Source organism: Chiloscyllium plagiosum, chromosome 4 (assembly GCF_004010195.1).
Source record: "Chiloscyllium plagiosum isolate BGI_BamShark_2017 chromosome 4, ASM401019v2, whole genome shotgun sequence".
NCBI classification, from domain to species: domain Eukaryota; kingdom Metazoa; phylum Chordata; class Chondrichthyes; order Orectolobiformes; family Hemiscylliidae; genus Chiloscyllium; species Chiloscyllium plagiosum.
Genome location: NC_057713.1, coordinates 79665506 through 79690345, shown reverse-complemented (window position 1 = coordinate 79690345; position 24840 = coordinate 79665506). Strand labels below are relative to the sequence as shown.

General features: G+C 38.3%; 1 protein-coding gene across 3 annotated transcripts in view; it reads right to left on the bottom strand.

Moving 5' to 3' along the window:
- Nucleotides 1-599: 599 nt before the first annotated feature.
- The window catches only part of rttn (rotatin), a 172360-nt gene continuing 148119 nt past the window's right edge, over nucleotides 600-24840 (bottom strand). For 2 of the 3 annotated variants that reach the window (XM_043688465.1, XM_043688466.1), the window contains exons 32-40: nucleotides 24151-24256; nucleotides 16253-16350; nucleotides 15438-15515; nucleotides 15213-15339; nucleotides 9356-9558; nucleotides 7259-7526; nucleotides 3915-4018; nucleotides 1284-1353; nucleotides 600-793 (exon numbers count right to left, since the gene is read on the bottom strand). In XM_043688465.1, coding sequence (XP_043544400.1) covers nucleotides 720-793; nucleotides 1284-1353; nucleotides 3915-4018; nucleotides 7259-7526; nucleotides 9356-9558; nucleotides 15213-15339; nucleotides 15438-15515; nucleotides 16253-16350; nucleotides 24151-24256 — 1128 coding nt within the window. In that variant the 3' untranslated portion in view covers nucleotides 600-719. The other variant, XM_043688468.1, reaches the window with a different exon arrangement.

The window sequence follows — 24840 nt, the reverse complement described above, 5'->3', positions numbered from 1 at the left end:
GTCAGTCGCCTGAGGCGGAAATTGAACCCGGGTCTCTGGCGCTGTGAGGCAGCAGTGCTAACCACTGTGCCACCGTGCCGCCCACTGGATATGGCCCCACTGCTCGAAGGCCCACCACTGCTCAGATCAATAGCACCACTGACTGAGGTAGGGACTGCCAAAGTGAACATGCTAACAGAAAAGGGGAAAGCCATAGTGTATCCAGGGATGAGTATGTCCGTGAGGGAGCAATCATGACTTATTCCTGCTCATGCCCAAGCCAATGTAGATTGCCTGCATTGCCAATTAAACATCCCAGTTGGCTTCATTGACCTTGCAACTAAATTAAAAAGCAGAGAATTGGCTACAAACTCCTGACAGTCATCTAATGTGACATTGATCCTGACTCCACTTCAGGACTGTGACAGGGAAATAGCATTATGGTCAATAATGCCAGATTGCAAGATCTTTCTGCCTCTGATCTGGACTCCAACCAGGATTAAAAATTCAACCTCAGGATCTTTTATGGTCTGTCTGGCTCTAGATAACCTCAGAGCGAGTGTCCTTTTAAATCTGGCACACCCTTAAAGGAAAATCAAAGTAACATTGACAAACAGAAGCAAAGAACATGAAAACTTTATTGTCTAAGAAGTAGTGGAACACCAATCAAATATATACATGATTTACAAGCAGGACGAACCCTACTCCACAACAAATTCCTCACATCTGCATTGCAGTCACTAACTGTTCAGCAAAACTGCAAGATTTTTCAGACACTTCATAAGATAAATATTCAGAGAACCTTCAAGGTTACCTAGAAAATAATTCATAAATATATAAAATTAGTTTTCAGACAAACACCTAACAATGGCAACTCATGCATTTCAACTATCAAATGATAACTCTCAAAACAAGGCAATCTCAAAATCAGTCTGCTGAACAGATCACTGCACAGTATTTGTTGAAAGATGGAGCAAAATCTATGTTGCAATAATTAAAGTAATCAACAAATTACATTTTCAATGAAATCAAATTGCCAAAAAGATAGCATTGTACAACTGTGATGAATAGGAGTTTTGTCAAACCATAACCCCAAAATGTGTATACACTGTATTCCTTTTTGAAAGGTAGCTGATTACTGAAATGAGTTTTAATATGTGCCAGGAGCTGACAGTTAAATGCAAATTTTAAATTATGTAACTTCACAAAATAAACACACAATGTTAATTATTTTTATAAAGGCTCAAAAAAATCGACCACTTTGTTTACATAAATGTAAATCTTATGAACAGTTGAGCACTTACACTTCTTGATTGAAAAATTAGCTTCATCTACTCTCCTCTTGATTGATGGATTTTTCAGTGTAACTTTGGCCTGTAAGAAACATTTATCTCAAAATTATAATGTGCAAATGTACATATAATATCAATTTGATAATCAATGTTAAGTTATAATATTTCACTGTATTCACATATTTTCACTGTAAAAACATCAAACAAGGAAAACTACTTTGAAGTAAACATAAGATTAATGTATTGTAGGAGAGGACTGAGCAAAAGGAAGTCGCTTGCCCATTATAAAGACTATACTTGCTTTAGTTGTTAACAGCTAATTTGTTTTTGTTTGGGGTTGGAGGAGGCTTTTTTTTGACATGCCTAAATATTTCACATTATAAAAATGAAATTATGTTACATTCCATGTTCACCTCCAGTGGCTTTTAAGACCATTACACACAGGCGCAGAAATAAGCCATTCTCACATATCTGAATAGAACTTTTGTTTTCCTATGGGTATCTGTTCTATTCTTTCCCATTGTCTAATACTTTTGCTTTTTTGCTTCAACATTTTCTCACTGTAGCATTAATTTACCCTCGATATTCTCCTAAAACAACTGCTCATTGTAATCTGGCCCATCTTTGGCCTCCATCCCACTCTAAGAAAGGCTAACAGCAGTTTCTAAGCCTTACCTTATGAAAATATGAGGAAGATGGGACCCAGTAAGTACTGTGTGACAAGGTGCTATAAGAATTAGGATGATTGTACTACATAAATTAAAAACTGGTGCTGTAATGGACAGCCAAGGAGGTTAGTGCAGAGCATAATGGGACCTTGATCAGATGGGGTGGTGGACTGAGGAGTGACAGATGGAGTTTAATTTAGATAAGTGTGAGGTGCTGCATTTTGGAAAAGCAAATCAGGGCAGGATTTAGACACTTAATACTAAGTGCTGAACAAAGAGACCTTGGAGTGCAGGTTCATAGTTCCTTGAAAGTGGAGTCGCAGGTAGAGAACATAGTGAAAGTGGGCATTTGATATGCTTGCCTTTATTGGTCAGTGCATTTAACATGGAAACTGGGAGGTCATGTTGTGTCTGCACAGGATATTGGATAGGCCACTTTTGGAATACTGCATACAGTTCTGTTCCCCGTGGTATAGGAAGGATGTTGTGAAACTTGAAAGGGTTCAGACAAGGTTTACAAGGATGTTGACAGGGTTGGAATGTTTGAGCTACAGGGAGGCACTGAATTGGCTGGGGCTACTTTCCCTGGAGCGGAGGCTGAGGAGTAACCTTAAGGAAGTTTATAAAATCACGAGGGAAAATAGATAGAGTGAATTGTCGAGGTCTGTCCCCCAAGGTAGCGGAGTCCAAAACTAGAGGGCATAGGCTTAAGATGAGAGAGGAAGGTTTATTAAAAGATATTAAGTAAAATCAAATGTAATGCAGAAATCTCTTCCGTTTTTATAAAATTCTGAGTTTCTAAAGACAGCTTTTCATGCAGAGGGAGGAGCATATATGGAATGAGCTGCCAGGGGAAGTAGTGGGGGTTGGCACAATTACAATATTTAAGAGGCATCTGGATGGGTATATGAATAGGAAGGGTTTAAACAGATATGGGCCAAATGCTGGCAAATGGGACTAGATTAATTTAAGATATCTGGTCGACACAGATGAGATGGACAGAAAGGTGTGTTTCTGTATAGCACAGCTTTACAACTTGAGGACTCTAACTAATTGATCTTAAAATTTTTCTCATCATTAGTTTTAACAAAGGTACAATTTTATTTCAAATACATTGACAAGATAAAACAAAAACCATTTACTACATTAAAAAAACCCCATTAACATTAACAGATAAGGACACAGACAAGATAATTCACCACACTGCACATTTACTTTAAGTAAGGGAAAAGTTATTTTGTGTGTTTCTTACAAAGAAATCAGCACGGTGAGATGTGCCAGTTATTCAAATCCTCTATTTGTGAGATGCACCAACTTGGTGTCTCAGTTTATTACGTTGCTCAATGTTACTTAGATCTTCCATTCTTCTTAAAAAGGCACGTTTCAATGAGAAAGGTCTCAGAATTCTCAGATAAAATGCGATGATGACAAGTAAACAAAGCTTTGCAACACAAGAGTGCAGATTTCAGCACAGCTGATATAAAAATTTACACTTGATGCCTATTATTCAGTTATCCAGTCTGTAAGGTATACATGAATGTCATAATATCCATTGAGGTTGCCAGCTTGCAATACTCATATATATGAAAACATGTCATCGAGAAATAATTATGCCAGTGTAAGTATCGTTGTTATTTATTCATCAATTAATCTCCCCAATCGCTCATTCCTGGGCTATGTAAAATAAACTGTTGTTCAAATTTAATATTTTTTGTGATACATCTGTTTGCTCGGTATTAATGTTTTGAGAAAAAAAATTAAATAATTGAATATAGTCTGTTCTGATATAATGCAACTGTTACATTCCCATGTGATTCATGTTTTAGGAAATATGCTTTGAAGAAATATGCAATATAGCACAACTGACTGTGTCAATGACTTAAAAACTGTTACAAGAGTCAGGAGATAAATTCAATTTGCTAGTAATTTAGGTATAAATTTTATCACAATGCTGAGAATTCGATAACACGCTCACCTTTTGGTAGTTATGAAGTAAAGCCCAAAGTGCTGAGGCACCTATGGCCTGAACTGTATGATTTTCACTTTCTAGACATGCAGCAAGTACTGACATGGTTTTATCTGGGGACAAAAGAGAAAAAAACAAGAATACATTGAACATCATTTCATACACATCTGTTGTGTATCCATTCACTCATTCCATACAATGACGCCCTCAGTTGTGTGACAGTTTCACCCAGTTCAGAGCTGATCCAGCAGTTATCAAAACTGAATACATCAGTGTGCAAATTACAGGGACTGGTCATGCTAAATTGGCCATAGTGTCCAGGAATGTGCAGGGTTACAGGGATATGGTAGAGGGTGGCTATGGGTGGGATGCTCCTCAGAGGATCAGTTGGACTCAGTAGGCCAAATGGTCTGCTTCCACACTGTAGGGATTCTATGATTCTATGACACAACATGCCACAGCAATGTATAAACATCAAAACTAGGTTCTGTATGTTCTTATAGATGAGAACTAGATATCATACCAGTGCAAATTGATGAACATTTTAAAATATTGACATAAGTATTGTTCAACTGGGCTCCTCAGGCCCCAGCTCATGTGATGTGACATCATCTGACATCACTGCTGATGCACTCTAGATATTCATAAACAGTTATTAACCCTGAATGTGACAAAGCACATTCTGTAATCTCATAGCCCAGCACATTGCTCACTCTACTATTAGCATCAAACCAGTGATCTTTCGTTTAATGAGCAGTGCATAAGAACACACCTGGGCTAACTTATGACACTTACTCATCAATAACGCGCTCACCTCTTGTCCGAAAGCCTTTCTACCACGTACAAGATACAAGGTAGGAGTCTGATGGAACACTCTATAGTTTACATGATTCAACATTTTCCAGGAGAAAGCAAACCACTTGATAGGCACCATTTAACTCTACTGTCAATGCAATATCATGACAGTTTTTGCCATCTACAGGATACACTACAGCAATTGGCCAAGTCTCCTTAGACTGCAACTCCCAGAATTATAACCTTCAGCACTTAGAAAGGCAAAGGTAACAGGGATGTATGGAAACTCAATCACAAGCAAGCTTCCCTCCAAGTCACAAATCATTCAGAACTGGAACTATATCACGGTTCCTCCACTAACACTGGCTCGAATTCATGGTACTTCCTTCCAAACAGTATTGTGGTAGCATCTACATCATGCAGCAGTTTAAGAAGATGGCTTGCCACTACTTTTTCAAAGGTAATTACAGATGGCAACAACATTGGTTAGGCCACTGTTGGAATATTATATGCAATTCTGGTCTCCTTCCTATCGGAAATATATTGTGAAATTTGAAAAGGTTCAGAAAAGATTTACAAGGATGTTGCCAGGGTTGGAGGATTCAAAATATAGGGAGTGACTGAACAGGCTGGGGCTGTTTTTTTTGGAGCGTTGGAGGCTGAGGGGTGATCTTATAGAGGTTTATAAAATCTTGAGGGGCATAAATAGGATAAATAGGCAAGGTTTTTTCCCTGGGATGGGGAAGGGACCTTAGGGGCAACTTTTCATGCAGAGGGTGGTATGTCTACGGAATGAGCTGCCAGAGGAAGTGGTGGAGGCTGGTACAACTGCAACATTTAAAAGGCATTTGGATGGGCATATGAATAGGAAGGATTTGGAGGTATATGGGTTGGGTGCTGGCAGGTGGGACTAGATTGGGTTGGGATAGCTGGTCAGCATGGACGGGTTGGACCAAAGGGTCTGTTTTCATGCTGTACATCTGTGGCTATAAATACAGCTCTTGTTTATAATGGGTTCAATGATGAAGGTACTTCCCACACTGTGACGTTAAAGAATACCATTCTTGAACATTTATTCAAAAGACCAAAACAGGAAAATTAAACGAATTACATTGCATAAAAGATAGTCTGTTGTTTCTGTTCTAGCTCTCTAGTTCTAATAACCTATTTCTTACCATAATGCTTCAAATATCCTTCCTTCACAAATTTATTCAATTCTTCGTAATGGTTTGAGTGCAACTACACCTTTTTTTAAAACAAAACTTTTGTTCATGATCAAAACATTTACAACAGTTTCAACGGATAATTACTACCTCAAACTCTAATAGATTCCCAATTTGGACTTTCTCATCTAACTTTCCACAGTCTCACTGAATCAATGAAATCAAAAATGCTGGAGATACTCAACAAATGAGGCAGCACCTCGGGCCAGAGAGAGTCAAATATCAAATGTTTTGAGCAGGAATAAAAGGAATCAGAGAACAAAAAGGGAAGGTTTGCAATAAGGTGGGAAGCAGGGGAATATAAATGATCAAAAGTTTGATGGTGCAAGGACACAGTAATGTGACAATAAAGAAAAACATGTGAATGGCAGGATACTATTCTGTAGCAAAGTGAGGGAAATTGGAGGGAAATGGAAGAGAAAAAACAAACAAACAGGGAAATACAAACCACAATGAGGACAGAGATTATAACATAAATTGTTGAACTCGGTGTTAAGTCCACAAGGCCATAATCAAATAGCAGCGCAGACTCGATGGGGCGAACGGCCTAATTCTGCTCCTTCAGTTTGATTAGATTAGATCCCCAACAGTATGGAAACAGGCCATTTGGCCCAACAATTCCACATCGACCCTCCGAAGAGGAACCCACCCAGACTCATTCCCCTACCCTATATTTACCCTGACTAATGCACCTAACACTATGGGCAATTTAGCATAGCCAATTCACCTGACCTGCACATCTTTGGATTGTGGGAGGAAACCAGAGCACCCGGAGCAGACTCACGCAGTCACGGGGAGAATGTGCCAACTCCACACAGACAGTTGCCAGAGGCTGGAATCAAACCCAGGTCCCTGGCACTGTGAGGTAGCAGTGCTAAACACTGAGCCACCGTGCCACCTCCTATATCTTATGAACTTATAAGGCAAAGATATGTTGAAGTGAACAATGAAATGTTGCTCCTTCAGCTTGAGTTTAGTTTAATTGGAGCTTTGCAGATGGCTTGCCTTGGTTTTGAAACATAGCAGCTACAAATCTGGCAAATATAAATAAGCTTAAGTCAGAGTTTTGTTCTCCATTTGTTATAGAAAGCTTGCACATTAGTAGTCATTTGCAGTTCTGCACAGAGCAAAGAGAAACCAACACTTTCTTTCATTATACTGAAAAGCACAGCCCAAACTGTGCCAGACTTTCTTAGAACTATATAACTACATAGTTAGATGAAACCCTCAGAAATCAAGATGAAACCAAAGGCAGTAAATTGATTTTTAACGATTTGAAAACAATTTATTTTTCATCCATGATTCACAAACTAGTAACATTGTAAAGTTACTTACCATTAGCTAGAACCTTTGGCTTGTTGGCAGGATTGAAGCAAATATTATGAAGCACAAGCAAGGCAGTAGTCTGGTTGTTCTTGTGCTTGTGCTGGGACATTGCTGTCAACAGCTCCAGACTACCATTCATCTTCAGGATAATCTGTTGTCCTTCATCTTCAAAAGATATATTCAGCAACAGTTTCAGCCAAAGCATAGCACGAGTGCTTAGTGGTTTTCCTGCTGTCTTTGGTAATGGTAGGGCAAGGAAGTTTTGCAAGAAATTGCTCTACAGTAAAGATCAGAATCATGAAATGAACTGAAGTCCAGCACTGACTTGCAAAGCAAAGAACCATTGATTTCAAAATCCAATGTTACCTGTCCAGTAGACTATGGGAGGTTGCTTTCACAGACGCGCCTACTAAGTGACAAAGTTGCAATCCAAAGTCTGAATCGCAATCTTGATCACACAGATTTTTAGATTTATTTACTGCTATTTTACAGTGAGAGAATTTTATAGGGAATAGATAAGATCAAAGCAGGAGGTAAAACTAGAACTAGGGGGATTAGCCAAAAAGTAAGAGGGAGCAGATTTAGGATTGAGGTGAAGTGGAGCTTCTTCGCCCAAAGGGTTGTGAATCTGTGGAACTCCCTACCCAGTGACACAGTTGAGGCTATCTCATTGAATGTTTTTAAGGCAAAGACAGATAGATTTTTGAACAGTAAAGGTATTAAGGGTAATGGGGACTGGGTGGGTAAGTGGAGCTGAGTCCACAAAAAGATTAGCCATGATCTTGTTGAATAATAAAGCAGGCTGGAGGGGCCAGATGACTGACTCCTTATCTTATTTCTTATGTTCTTATGTGAGCAGAAAACCTGCAATTCAATGTGCATCAAAATAAAATTATTTGATGCTCTGCAGTTTTTAATTCCTTACCAAATTAAGAGAAATGTTTATCTGAATGATTAGTTCCACTCCCCTAACAGATAGCCAATTCACTCTAAAGGGTACAAAAGCTCAGCTGATATGCGCTCTGGTTCAGTCAGAAAGGAGCTCTATATGAAACATGGAGACCAGCATTCTTTGCTACTTGAAAATCACTCCAAATCTGTCAATCGTTTTTAAACTCAGAATAAGGCAGGCATTTAGATGGAACAGACTGAATGTTTTTGCCCTTTTTTGAACACCTGTCATTTCAAATCATATCCGGCCAGGGCTTCTCTTTGAAAACCTTGAATACATGCCATCAGGTTCTTCAACTAAAGTTTTGCAGAACATTTTCAGAACTAATTGTTTTCCAAAATCTTTACAATGTTTGTGCTTCCTCACATGCTCATGCCCACCAATCTTCATAAAAATTGATACCTCTCTGCACATTCATGATCCGCAATTAAGTTGCTTCTAAGAATCAGAGTAGTACTTTTGTCTTCATTTTTATACATGAAATAATTATGAAGGCCTTGCATTTCTATTTTACTATATTTATACTATCTTATACTTTATATCATTTGCTTTTCTTCATATCCTCTTTTAGTAATTTGAAAATTCCCATTTCCACCTCCACAAGAACTCATTCCATATTCCTCAATTTTATCTGGTATTGTTGTCTGGTTTTTTTCATATACAACATAGCAATTATAAAGTCATAGAACTGTATATAGTCAGAGACCTTTCAATCCATCTTGTCCACACTGATCAGAAATCCTAAAATAATCCAGTCCCATTTGCCAGCATTTGGCCCACATCCCTCTAAACCCTTCCTATTTATATACCCATCAGATGACATTTAAATGTTCAAATTATACCAGCTTCCACCACTTCCTCTGGCAGTTCATTCCATCCATACACCACCCTCTGTGTGAAAACTTTGCCCCTTAAGTCCTTTTAAATGTTCCCCTCTCGCCTTAAATCTATGCCCGCTAATTTTGGATTCTCCCGTCCTGGGGAAAAGACCTTGGCTATTCACCCTATCCATGCCCGTCATGATTTTATAAACCTCTATCGAATTACAAGATCATTGCGCAACATATAAATACTTTAAAAAAAATGCCAACATTTTAAGACGCAGAAGGAACTGCTAAGTTTTACCAACAACTTTATTCACTAGTGTTACTAACCTTTTGCATCACGCCTTTACACTCATGGGAAACGGCCAAGTTGGAAAGGACAGCAAATGCCATTTGTTGAATTGCGCTGTTGTCCCATGTCTTCTGCAAGACTAGCTTCATGATCATATGAACTAGGGAGTTACCTGCCATTCCCCTTTGAGAAGAATGGGAAACAAGTGGTGTTCCACTTCCACAGCACAGGGAAACACATGCTGAAAGACACCAATTTGGAAAAACAGCAAGACTTCAATTCAAGCTACAGCATTCATGAATACGGCATATTTGGAACAAAATTAAATAAGTATACTGCACATTTCTGGTATTATTCTTTTTTGGACAATTTTGATTTTAAAAAGCAACAGCAACAATAACTGCACAACAAACTAAAATTAATCCAATAAAATAACTCTTTAAATGCTAAGCAGACAAAAATATCACCATGTAGGAATAAACAAAGGTTTGAAACATGGAATTATCCCACACAAATTGAATATCTTCAGGAGCATTGGCTAAGCGTAAAAGGGCATTTAACCTTGTTAAATATCAGTTTGCTGGCAATTTATTATAACACATACAGCTTAAGCATGTGGCACACCTTTTATTTTGGTGCAAGCTATATCATGCTGGATATCAAATTCCAGTTGAGGGTTCTTGCAATTCTTGGAAACTAATGAATAATGCCATGTTCAATCTTCCAATCTGGACTTTCCAACTGAACATAGATGCAGTTTGTGCTTTACTATATGTTGGTCCACATAACATATACCACAAAAGCGTCTGATTCTCAATGTGACAGACATCTTGAAGTTGACTTACATCATTCATTATTTTCAAGATTACGATAATACAAACTTGTTTGGATTCTATGCTTACTAGTTTTACTTTACATTACATACACATAACTGACTGATTATGTTGATTCCATTGTAGAGTTAGTGGCTTAAGATGAGGTGGGTACCTTTATATCAGAAAATCACATGCTGTAATTTAATGCCATTGTCTTAAAAGGTATAGACCTGTGTGGTCTAAAGCCAACAATAAAATACCACACTATTCATATTTAAAACCGCACAACAATTACACAGAATTGTTACTGCAATCATGAAATAAATCAAAACTCAGACACAGAATGTGAAAAAGCACACTGGAAACAAATTATTTGTTTTGCACCACTTGCTAAATCAAATTTATACCCGAATGTAACTAAGTTTCTGCAAACGACATCCCACTTCCAAAATATGATATGTAAACATTTTGAACAAGGCATACGGGGAAAAATCTCAGGTACAAATTTTGAATTGTCTGAAAACTTCTGACTGGTGTTTCAGAAGCAGTCGTGTCTTCAGCTAAGCTGTTCCAGAATAGCTACAACACTGACATCTACCCTACAATATTGAAAACTGCCCTGTTACATCATATCCACAAAAAGCTGAATAAACTGAATCTGACTAATTACCATCCTCTCAATCCACTCCTGATCATCAAAGCGGAAGGAGTAATCGACAATGTTATCAAGTAGTACTTACACAGCAATAATCTGCTCACTGATACTCATTTTGGATCCTGATGGGGCTACCCAGTTCCTGACCACATTAAAGCCTTAGTTCAAACATGAACTAAGGAAACAAACTTTCAAGGGAAGGTGAGTGTAACTGACCTTAATATCAATGTTTCAGTATGCATCGAAAATTTCTAGCAAAATTGAACTCAACTGAAATCAGGGGAGTCAAACCTGGCACAAAGACAGTGATCATTCTGGAGACTGATCATCTCAGTTCCAGGACATCTTGGGAAGTGTTCCCCTGGATAGTTTCCAAAGGTCAATTGTCTTCAGCTGCTCCATCAATGACCATCTTTTCATAAAGTCAGAAATGGGAATGTTCACTGACAATTGAACAGTGTTCAGTGCTATTCAAGGCTCCTTACATACTAAACAAATTTATGGATACCTGCAACAATACCTCAACAATATTTATGCTTGGGCTGATAAGTGACAAGTAACAGATGTGCTACACAAGTGCCTCATCATAGCCATCTCAAACAAGAAAGAAACACTCTCTCCTTGATATTTAATAGTATTGCTATCACAAATATTCTGGCTATGCTGGACCAACTGTATAAGTACAATGGCTACAAAAGCAGATCAGAAACTGGGAATTCTGCAACAATACTTACTTCCTAATGACTAAAACCTCCCCATCATTTATGATTAGGTGAAAAGTACCTATAAAGTATCCACAGAAGAATTACCTTGAACACGAAATCAAATGTTTAGCTAGACTTCAAAGCAATTACAATAGCAACTTGCATTTACATATTGTTATGATCCCAGCTGATGGTAATATTGAGCAAATCAGATCTCAGAATGAAAGTAGCTGACAGATAACACGCTTAATTTTTGCAGTTGGTTACTAGAGTAATTCACTTGACACACACACACATACGAGGCTGCAAGTTTTGTTTCACAAAAGAATGCAAGTTTGTTACACTAATAAAAAAATAAAGTTGTAGAAATAAACAATTTCCATCTGTTTCCCAACGATATATTTTCACAGGTACTCAGTCCCAGCAAACTATCACTCCTATATTTCTTATATTTCTCACTGAACTGGCTTTCCCAGTTCTTTTCCTTGGAACACTGAGACAGTTTTAGAATAGCTTTCCAAGTCTGCAGGCCTACACCTCTTTGCGGTTCAAAGAGCATGTGAAACTCTATACACTCTCTCAACCTGGATACTCCACATACATAAACTCCTCTGCCAGGGTGACTGGTTCCCCCAAAATGAAATTTTGAAGGTTGTGTTCTGAATTTAAAATTTTCTAACATAAACTCAGTAGCCTAAACACTTCATCCATTATCATCACGTGGCCCTGCCTACATTGTTGACTGAATAACATGCTTCTAGGAATAAGTATGTAGATCCAAATCATTTTCTAAACTTTAAAAGCAAACATTCATAGGTGTAACCAAAACCCACTGGCCTCTATTGTAAAAACCAAATTTCTATACATTGGAATGATATACGATATACATTTATCACAAATGCTTTTAATCGAGTAAATAAAAATCCAAGATGTTTGTGAATGCAACAATTATACAAACTAGGCCAGGCATAGAGTTTTAATTATTTGAATAGTTTCTGCAGAGGTCACAACCATATATATTTGGTATATATTCAGAAAGTATGCTTCTAATAGTTTGAGTCTGCTGTAAACTTTTAGATTATTTTGATCGTATTATTATTCTATTTTACTCATTTTCATCTTTGCAGATGTGTCTAAACAACCCATATTTCAAGAGCATATTTATACCTCAACAATTTCTTTTGCAATGTTTTAACAGACTGAAATGCATGGTGTAGCTATTGAGCATGGCTGAATCATATCATGTGGTGTTGGAAGTTAAGGCCTTCAACATTATCCCACAAACTGACCAAGCAAAACTCAAGTTTTTTTTAAACTATGTATGTATGTCAGTGCTGGACAAAATAATTTTTTTTTCTGAGCAAATACAGAACTTTTAATATATCATCTATTGTCTAGTATTAACTGAAATAAAATAATGAGTTCAAAGCACAATAACAATGATTAGAGTGAACTTATTAATAGGAATTAAATGAATGCAACTATCAGAGCAAACACAGAGAATGCTGGAGTTGCACAGTATGACTGGCAGCATCTGTTGAGAGAGAAACAGAATTAATGTTTCAAATTCATAGGACTCTTCTGAAGAAGGCAGCATAATGGACTCGAAACATTAACTCCGTTTCTCCGACCACTGATGCTGCCAGGCATCCTGAGCATCTCCAACATTCTCAGTGTGTTTCAGATTTCCAGAATTGCAGTATTTTATTTTCAATGAACAGAGCAGTGTCTGGGCCTCAGGAATAATAAAGAGAAGAGTACCTTGCTATAACTATATAGGTTAAATACATTTCCAATGTCTTGGAAACCTGGTGTCACTTCTTCAGTCTTTGAAGCACATCACAATGGGCCAATTACATGACAATGAAATGCACACTAGTCCTCTCTTTAAGGTATTGCATATTCATGTAATTTTATCTTTACAAGAGAGACTTTTAACAAAAAGCAAATTTTCAAACATGAAACCATTCAGAAATTATTGGAGTTGAAATACCTTGGAAGCCACTTGTTCTGAAAAAAGATTTATAGAGTTGGGTTTATTTTGTATTTTATTCAGAATTTGGATTAGCTGCCTACAATATTACTTTGTCTCGATATGCATCACTTTTGTACCATTTAATTAAATGCTTCCAATGTCTGAAATGTAATTTATTTGATTACTACGTTAAGTACAGACCTCATCAGCCATAGAATTCAACTGGGCAAACTTCTTTCTATCTGTTCCCAATTAGAAAATAAAGTTCTCATAACAGTCTAGCTTTATAAATTCACACAGCAATTTAGATTCACATGCAGGTCTTCTGATCCAGAAGAAAGCAATTTCAATGAAATCAGTTTTGCTTAATATCAAAAATCCTGGTTCTTATGTTTTAAAACTTATGTTTTAAAAACACTTAATTTTGCGTGATAAAGAATTTTCTGGATGGTGACTCAGATAAGGTGCTTATGCCAAACTTCTGCCTGGCAACAGGCCTATGTGAACTGATTGTCATGGAGACACAAACCCAAACCAGAACATATTGAAAATCAAATGACATGCTCCACTTTTTTGATACAGAAAAATGGACGGCTGTGATTTGGACAGATAGAGACTAGACGAAACAGAGCGCAAGCAAGAATGCCATGCAGAGAAAGACAACAAGCACACCAGAGAAAGCGCCCAGAGAGAGAGAGAGAAAAAGAAAATGCATGCTAGAGAGACAAAAAGCATGTATGTGTGTGTGTGTGTGAGAGTGTGTGAGAGTGTGTGTGTGTGTGTGTGTGTGTGTGTGTGTGTGTGAGAGAGAGAGAGAGAGAGAGAGAGAGAGAGAGTGAGAGTGAGAGAGCTCACATGCAAAGTGTGAGGGTAACAAAACAAATTTCTGGAGTTGATAAAGAATGCGTTAACAACAAGTAGGATGCTTTCTTACAGCTGATTTCTGTTCCAAAAAAAGAGGGCAGAACAGATGGGACCTTTGAAGATTTAAGGAACATGTAGTATGTAATGGAAATATGACATACTATTTCACACATTTGCTGAGGTGAGCGTTGTTGATGGAACTAGGTTCTGAAATATTTAGTAACAAAAACAGAAGTTGCTGGCAACCTCAGAAGGCCTGGCAGTATCTGTTAAGAAAAATAAGAGTAAATATTTTGGGTCCAATGATCCTTCCTCAGAAACGTTCTGAGCAAGAATCACCAGACCCAAAACATTAACTCTGATTTCTCTTCACAGATGATGCCAGACCTGCTGAGCTTTCCAGCAACTTCTGTTTTATTTCTGATTTACAACGTCCGCAGTTTTTATCTGGAATATTTAGGATGAGTGACAGTGAAAGATTTTCCTAGAGCAGCAGGTAAAAATGACCCTGATTGAAGGCGGAGATTAATTTGGAACTTATTTTTCTCGAAGTGGGCTACTTCTATACAAGTGTAGTACACAGCCAGAGGAGTTGTAAGATGTATCTTGATTGCATCCAGTGGTTAAAAGTAAAAAAATGCCTTTTGTCAATTTGGTGAATCAGTCCAGTTAAAGTAATGTTCAATGGATGGGAGTTTGCTCACTAAGCTGGAAGGTTCGTTTTCATCTATACTGATTTTAGATTGTTTAGCTTGAGATGAAGGGCTTAATTTAGCTTACAAATCAAGTGAGAAACACTGACTAGAAACTATGTTATTTGTATTTTACTGTTTCTATTCTGCTTTAACCTCAGGCTTTCCTCAGTGCTTCAGCTATACTCACATGCTGGTAGGTTTGCCGTGTAGACACATAACAGTTTCAGAGTGGCCAACATCAACATGTCATCCATTAAAAACCAGGGCCAAAGTGGATAAATTGCACTCCCAAGGTGAGCATCGGATGCTGCAACCTGTAGGAAAAGGTGGAGTGCAAAAGAGGAAGTTCGTAATTTGAACAATAATGCAAATAACAGTCCAGAACATCATCTAATTTTGGTAGTAGCCTTACTTTGCATTCAACATTGTGATATAAGCAATTCCTCAGCAACTGCATCACCATTTTCAGCTCTCTGCTAAGATTATCATCCTATGTTGCCAGAAACACATATAAATAGTCATTTAAAATAATGATGACGAAACACAAAAATCAAGTGGCAGATTACATATAGTATTTGCTATTTTATAAACAAAGCATGCATTTAATTCAATTTAAAAACATCAAAATTATGCGTGCACTTTAAAAAATGCCCATAGTTTCAAGCAATATTCCCTCTAAGTTGAATGGCTTGGCTTAGCTTGGCACGTGCACAGCTGATCCAAGATTCCGCACATGGTGATCAGTTTTGGCATACCGACTACAGCATTGATGTCTTGTTCTGGAGGCTGGTGCCATTCACGGACCTTGGAGGTCCATGCAGCAAGAAAGAAAATGAGACGGAATGCTGGGATTGAGTGAAAAGGAATTTTCTTTTAGTACACAGGGGCTAAGTGGTATAAGGTACATGCATACTTCAATAAAAAGCAGATTAATACAAACCCAGACTGAAGGAATTTTAATATTCAGTATTCAAGCAAATAAAATGCCTCCTCAGCGATATTATGGATCAATCACTTTTAACCTAGATCAGCTGTGAATATTTTAACCAAAATAAGACTGCCAAGAGACCATCAATATGTTAACAACATAATCAGTTAAATTATTTTATTTTAAAGGTTAAGTACAACACCATAGTGTTTTTACTGTAGTACATGTTCATTAACCAATTTCTTGAACAATAATGCATAGATTGATTTGACTGCTGCTAATCTAACCTCCACGCTCACCTTTTTCCTTTGGATCACTTTTCCAGGTCTCAGTGAATCAAGGTTGAATTGTACATAGGTATGCTTTATCTGCTCGATACAGCTGTCAATGAGGCCAGCTAATAAAAGGAGAGATAACAAAATTATTAATAATTTTCCAACTTTGTTCTATTTCAATATTGCAAAATATTTTGTTTTCATATATTCAAGTATACTCAATGTATACTTTCAAATTATGTAAGTCTTACAGTTACTTGAACTTTATTACATCATAAATCAAAACCAAGGCTGCTATAGAGAGCCACTTAATTTATTTTTTTAAAACACTGTGGGAAAAAAAACAAAGCTATCATTTTTTTATTGAAGCATTCTTTATTGTGTAGAATATATTAATATAAATTCCTAACTTTTTTTGGTTTGATACATGCACTGGGGGGTGGGGGGTTGAGTGGGGATCAGGAGATTTCTCTGCATCTACTTCTGTCAGTTCATGTAAACTTTGGTGATGCCCATAGTAAATAAAAGTTATCCAAATGTTATGCTGAGAATAGCCCTAATCCACTCGAGGAAGGACTCTTTCCTCTTGCATAAATTCTGGGGTGGACAAAGTTAAAAATCACACACTAGTTTATAGTCTTAACAGGCTAATTTGGAAGTACTAGCTTTCGGAGTGCTGCGCCTTATCAGGTAGCTACAATTCTATTGGACTATAACCTGGTGTTGTGTGACCTTTAACCATAAATTTGAAAAGTGAAGTTCTTGCAAAGGAACTATACCACCAGGTCCAATTCATGACAAGTGCTAATATGTAGATTTATTTCACCAATCACATTGGAAATCCCCTACTTACCAACTAATTGCTTTGGAGTTCTTGCAACTGCAAAAACATTTGAGGAAATTGCATTCCTCTTCCGATTTGTCCAAAGAGAGATAAAATGATCTGAGATCAATTTTCTGATTCAAATTAAAATTGGAAGCTACCTTGATTAAATATTTGGACGATTTATGAGAATAATCTACTGAGAGTAATGAAGCAAAGATGAGTGAATAAAGATTTATACATCACTAACATTACAAACTGAAACAAATGCTAACAACAGCCTGGTTTTCAATGAAAAGAATTTAAATTGTTCTTTGAACAAAACAGATTAATGAATACAGTAAAGTTGATGAATCAATTGAAAAACTTGGAAGAGCCTAACAGCATACTGTGAACGCAACAGAATTATATTTTAAACAAATGTTCATCAGATATGAAAAATACTTCAATATTACATTACATTCTTCAGGAGCTAAAACCAAAATAGCAGTATAACACTACAGGTGGTCAAACAAACAAATACAATAAAACACTGCAAAAGACAAAACTAACCAAATTAGAACATAATTGCACAAATCTTTTCCATTTCGTCTATTGTTACCTTGTGAGAACTAATTAAAGTAACCACAATCAAAAGCATAAGACAATAATAACTTACTCTTATATTGGGCACTGGATTAAGATGATGATTCATAGAAATGTAATTAGCCAAAAAGGGACAATGAGTCAAGAGAATATATTTTTGGGAGGGGTAGGGACAGTGGGTATACCTTCTTATAAGCTTGGTTTAATAGGTTTTAGGGGCGTATGAAATTGAAACGTGGTCTTGAATGTGGAAGGTGATAACATGGAGAAAAAGTTGAGGTGGGTCGACAGTTTGAAAAGTACCAGGATTCAACGGTAGGTTTATTTCAGGACAACAATAGCTGCTTTGAAATGGAGGGAAACAATAATTGAGGAGAGGAAAACATTTGCAGTACTATATTGCATATGAGACATGAGGGAAGTTGGATTATCAATGCAAATAGTAAGGAAGTAAGTAAGCAGGAGATGGGTGTCATGAGCTCAGAGTGCATTAGAGAAAATATAAGAGATGATGGAACAAGACATATGGTAAGCTTTATAGCAGGAAGGTTTAGCTCGAAACAGATGAAGTGACATTGTGGCAGAGATGCATGAATGGATGATTTTAATATCAATGACAAAGAAGAGTCCGATTAACATAATCAACTTTAAATAATCAAGACATCAATTGAATCATCTTCAAGTCTATATGCAACAGTCAAATTCTAATCCAACTGTGATAATTTGGTCATTCTTAATGAATCACTAGAAACAGTATTCTAGGTGAGAAGTATCATCTAAAGAGCAAAGACCCTTCAGTAAAAATCAATTAATGACATAGCCAGAAAATGACACTACTTATGACAGACACATGCAATACTGATCATCAATAACAGCATCACGCGCACTGGTTGTTGCCCAGGATGCTAAATATTCCTTCGCATGCAAGACTGATAATGAAAGATATTTCTTTTCTTGCTGCCAACTACTGCCTTCCCTAGTATATACCTATTAGACCACAAGATATGTGTCGAATTAGGGCATTCAGCATATTGAAGCTGCTCTGCCGTTTGATCATGGTTGATATGTATCTCAACCCCATTCTCCTATCTTTTCTTGTAGCCTTTGATCCCCTTACTAATCAAAAATCTATCTACTTCTGCATTAAATACATTTATTGACTTGGCTGCCATAGTCTCTGTGAAAAGGAGTTCTAAACATTCACCACCCTTTAGCTGAAGAAATTCTTCATTTTCTAAAGGGTCATTCCTTCACTCTGAGGCTGTACCCTCTGGTCCTAGTCTCTCCAACTAATGGAAACATCATCTTTATAATCACTCTGTCCAGGCCTCTCAGTATTCGTAAATTTCACTCAGATCTTCCATCACCCTTCTAATCTCAGAATACAGACACAGAGTCCTTAAGTACTCCTTCAATGACAAGTCATTCATTCCCAGGTTTATTTTTGCAAATCTCCTCTGGATCCCCTCCAATGTCAGCACATTGGCCCTTAAAATCAGGGCCAAAAACCTGCTCACAACATTCCAAATATGGTTTGACCTTATACAGAGCCTTATATAGCCTCAGCAATACAGTACTTTGGCAGTATAGGTCTTAGAGTCATAGAGATGTACAGCATGGAAACAGACCCTTCGGTCCAACCCGTCCATGCTGACCAGGTATCCCAAACCAATCTAGTCCAAACCACCTGCCAGCATCCGGCCCATATCCCTCCAAATCCTTCCTATTCATATACCCATCCAAATGCCTCTTAAATGTTGCAATTGTACCAGCCTCCACCACATCTTCTGGCAGCTCATTTCATACACGTACCACCCTCTGCGTGAAAAAGTTGCCCCTTAGATCTCTTTTATATCTTTCCCCTCTCACCCTAAACCTATGCCCTCTAATTCTGGACTCCACGATCCCAGGGAAAAGACTTTGCCTATTTATTCTATCCATGCCCCTCATAATTCTGTCAACCTCTATAAGGTCTCCCTTCAGCCTCCGACGCTCCAAGGAAAACAGCCCCAGCCTGTTCAGCCTCTCCCTATAGCTCAAATCCTCCAACCCTTGTAAATCCTTGTAAATCTTTTCTGAACCCTTACAAGTTTCACAACATCTTTCCGATAGGAAGGAGAACAGAATTGCACACAATATTCCAACAATGGCCTAACCAATGTCCTGTACAGCCGCAACATGTCCTCCCAACTCCTGTACTCAATACTCTTACCAATAAAGGAAAGCATACCAAACGCCGTCTTCACTATCCTATCTGCCTGCAATTCCACTTTCAAGGAGCTATGAACCTGCACTCAAAGGTCTCTTTGTTCATCAACCCTCCCTAGGACCTTACCATTAATTGTACAAGTCCTGCTAAGATTTGCTTTCCCAAAATGCAGCACCTCGCATTTATCTGAATTAAACTCCATCTGCCACTTCTCAGCCCATTGGCCCATCTGGTCAAGATCCCATTGTAATCTGAGGTAACTTTCATTGCTGTCCACTACACCTCCAATTTTAGTGTCATCTGCAAACTTACTAACTGTACCTCTTATGCTCGCATCCAAATCATTTATGTAAATGACAAAAAGTAGAGGACCCAGCACCGATCCTTGTGGCACTCCACTGGTCACAGGCCTCCAGTCTGAAAAACAACCCTCCACCACCACCCTCTGTCTTCTACCTTTGAGCCAGTTCTGTATCCAAATGGCTAGTTCTCCCTGTATCCCATGAACTCTAACCTTGCTAATCAGTCTCCCATAGGGAAGCTTGCTGAACGCCTTACTGAAGTCCATATAGATCACATCTACTGCTCTGCCCTCATCAATCCTCTTTGTTACTTCTTCAAAAAACTCAATCAAGTTTGTGAGATGATTTCCCACGCACAAAGCCATGTTAACTATCCCGAATCAGTCCTTGCCTTTCCAAATATATGTACATCCTGACCCTCAGGATTCTCTCCAACAACTTTCCCACCACCGAGGTCAGGCTCACCGGTCTATAGTTCCCTGGCTTGTCCTTACCACACTTACCACCCTTCTTAAACAGTGGCACCACGTTTGCCAACCTCCAGCCTCCGGCACCTCACCTTTGACTATTGATGATACAAATATCTCAGCAAGAGGCCCAGAAATCATTTCTCTAGCTTCCCACAGAGTTCTCGGGTACACCTGATCAGGTCCTGGGGATTTATCCACCTTTACGCGTTTCAAGACATCCAGCACTTCCTCCACTGTAATCTGGACATTATGCAAGATGTCACCATCTATTTCCCTACAGTCTATATCTTCCATATCCTTTTCCACAATAAATATTCATTTAGTATCTCCCCCATTTTCTGGGGCTCCACACAAAGGATGCTTTGCTGATCTTTGAGGCGTCCTATTCTCTCCCTAGTTACCTTTTTGTCCTTAATGTATTTGTAAAACCCCTTTGGATTCTCCTTAATTCTATTTGCCAAAGCTATCTCATGTCCCCTTTTTGCCCTCCTGATTTCCCTCTTAAGTATAATCCTACTTCCTTTATACTCTTCAAAGGATTCACTCGATCTATCCTGCCTATACCTTACAAATGCTTCCTTCTTTTTCTTAATCAAACCCTCAATTTCTTTAGTCATCCAGCATTCCTTATACCATCAACCTTCCCTCTCACCCTGACAGGAATATACTTTCTCTGGATTCTTGTTATCTCATTTCTGAAGGCTTCCCATTTCCTGCGAACATCTGCCTCCAATCAGCTTTCGAAAGTTCTTTCCTAATACCGTCAAAATTGGCCTTTCTCCAATTTAGAACTTCACTTTTTAGATCTGGTCTATCCTTTTCCATCAGTATTTTAAAACTAATAGAATTATGGTCGCTGGCTCCAAAGTGCTCCCCCACTGACACCTCAGTCACCTGCCCTGCCTTATTTCCCAAGAGCAGGTCAAGTTTTGCACTTTCTCTAATAGGTATATCCACATACTTAATCAGAAAATTGTATTGTACGCACTTAAGAAATTCCTCTCCAACTAAACCTTTAACACTGTGGCAGTCACAGTCTATGTTTGGAAAGTTAAAATCCCCTACCATAACCACGCTATTATTCTTACAGATAGCCGAGATCTCCTTACAAGTTTGTTTCTCAATTTCCCTCTGACTATTAGGGGGTCTATAATACAATCCCCAATAAGATGATCATCCCTTTCTTATTTCTCAGTTCCACCCAAATAACTTCCCTGGATGTATTTCTGGGAATATCTTTCCTCAGCACAGCTGTAATGCTATCCCTTATCAAAAATGCCGCTCCCCCTCCTCTCTTGCCTCCCTTTCTATCCTTCCTGAAGCATTTGTATCCTGGAACATTAATATGCCAGTCCTACCCATCCCTGAGCCATGTTTCTGTAATTGCTATGATATCCCAGTCCCTTGTTTCTAAATATGCCCTGAGTTCATCTGCCTTCCCTGTTAGGCCCCTTGCATAAATTAAATGCAGTTTAATGTATTAGTCCTACCTTGTCTCTGCCTGCCCTGACTCTTTGACTCGCTTCTGTTCTCAACTGTACCAGTATCAGATTGATTTCTTTCCTCACAATCTCCCTGGGTCCCACCCCCCCACCTTACTAGTTTAAATCCTCCTGAGCAGTTCTCGCAAATGGCCCTGCCAGTATATTGGTCCCCTTCCAATTTAGGTGCAATCCATCCTTCTTGTACAGGTCACTTCTACCCCAAAAGAGATTCCAATGATCCAAAAATGTGATTCCTTCTCCCATGCACCAGCGCCTCAGTCATGCATTCATCTGCTCTATCCTCCTATTCCTGCCCTCACTAGCTCGTAGCACTGGGAGTAATCCAGATATTACTACCCTCGAGGACCTACTTTTTAAATATCTGCCTAACTCTCTATAATCTCCCTTCAGAATCTCAACCTTTTCCCTTCCTATGCCATTGGTTCCAATGTGGAAAATGACCTCTTGCTGGCCTCTCTCCCCCGTGAGAACATTCTGCACCCTCTCCGAGACATCCTTGATCCTGGCACCAGGGAAGCAACACACCATTCTGATTTTTCGCTGCTGGCCACAGAAACGTGTCTGTACCTCGGACTACAGAATCCCCTAACACAATTGATCTCTTGGAAGCCAACATACCCCTCGTTGCATTAGAGCCAGTCTCAATACCAGAAACTTGGCTGTTCGTGCGACGTTCCCCTGAGAATCCATCACCCCCTACATTTTCCAAAACAGCATACCTGTTTGAAATGGGTATATCCACAAAAGACTCCTGCCCTAGGTGCCTACCTCTCTTACCCTTCCTGGAGTTAACCCTTCTATGTGACTGTATCTAAGACTTTCTCCCCTTCCTATTACTGCCATCCATCACTTACTGTTCCTGTTGCAAATTCCTCATTGCTTCTAACTGTCTCTCCAAACGATCCATTTGATCTGATAAGATTCGCATCCAACAGCATTTATTGCAGATATAATCCGCAGTAACCCTTAAACTCTCTTTAAACTCCCACGTCTGACAGGAAGTACATATCACTGTACTAAAGGTCATTTTTGCTCCTTTATAATCTACAGACCCAGAAAATAACACCGTCTTATTCCTCTATAAAACACTGCCCCCTGGTTAAATTAATAGTTATAGCTTATATTTTAAGTTTAATCAAGAGACTTATCTCCAAAAACATATAATCAAGAAAGAACCCACTCTACTCACTACTGCTGCCTTTCTATTGGACAGACTTAAAACAACGACTAACTGATTCTGTGCTGTGAACTTCGCCCAAACAGGTTCCTCCAAGATTAGTTGTGAAATTCACTGTTTGTTAATTTTCCCAGACGCACTCCGATGTCCAGCGATACAGGAATTCAAAACAGCAAAGGCAGTAACTGTGCAGGTTCTCTCTCTCTCTCCTGCAATGTGCTCTTGTTTTCTTGCCCTCTCAAAACAAATGTTAACATTGTATTTGCCTTCCTAACTCAACCTAAATGTTAACATAAAGAGAATCTTGAACTAGGGCTGCCAAATCCCTTTGTGTTTCAGGTTTCTAAAGCCATTTCCCATTTTGAAATTAGTCTGCGTCTCTATTCTTTGTACCATACTGCATAACCTCACACTTGCCCATGTTGTATTCCATCTGCCACTTGTTGCCCAGTCTCCTCTCCTGTTCTGTTCAAGTCCCGCAGCCTCACTGCCTCCTCAACACCATCTCTCCCTCCACCTATCTTTGTAGTAAGTAATAGAAAGAGATCAGGACGAAGAATTATACATGCAGTTGACGAGATAGATCAGTTCTCATATGGTCTGAATACCTTCTCATTCTTTTTGCTTCAAGCTGTTGCAGATTAACTAAGGCATAGGTGAACTACAAATTCATGACCATGGGAGAACAAATTCAGAATGTTCCAATCCATTTCACTTTGACCTTTTATAATCATTCATGGTTATTGATGCTATGTCCTGGAGGACTCTTTAAACATAGCCTACTTTCTGGTTCATATAACATCATTACTTTTCTGGATAATCTAACCAAAGGTAACACAAGACTGGCTTACCCTCCAATGCATGCTTCTGAGCACAAATGCTTACAGGAAGCAAAGCTGTAAGAGCACCTGCTGCAACCTTCCTGAGAGGATCATCAGATGATTTACCCTCAAAGCTCTATAAAACAAAATGGAAAAACCACAACCAAATCAACCACGAGTAACTGAAATGTACAGTTTGTTTCACATAGTATCTCAGTAGAGATTTCAATATTTTCTTCCCTTATCTAATTTTAGTTTCAGCTAGTTAAATATCCTTTGTTATTTTCAAAACACAGACGCCTTTCAAATTTCTTTCAGCTACTCTAGTTTTTGCCTCCACTCAGAAAAATACAAAAAGAAATCTACCAATGTACATGTACTTAAAACAAAAGCTTATGGTCAGAGTAAAGAGAATAAACAAGTAACTAACTGTATTTTAAAACCATTTTTCTCTGCTCACATTTATTGGATAATTGGAATACATATAGAGAGATGTGGTCTACTAAAGAAGTCACTAAGTTCATCAAGTTTGCTCTGCCATTCAATAATTTTCCATTTCCGTTTAATTGAAAATCTGTCCTTTTCAACCTTGAATATATTTAAAGAGCCAGTTTCAGCAGCCTTCTGCGATAAAGAATTATACAGCTTACAGCGTATATAGTGGCACAATAGCTATATAGCAGCATGGTGGCATTTAGCAGCATGGTGATACAGTGGTTA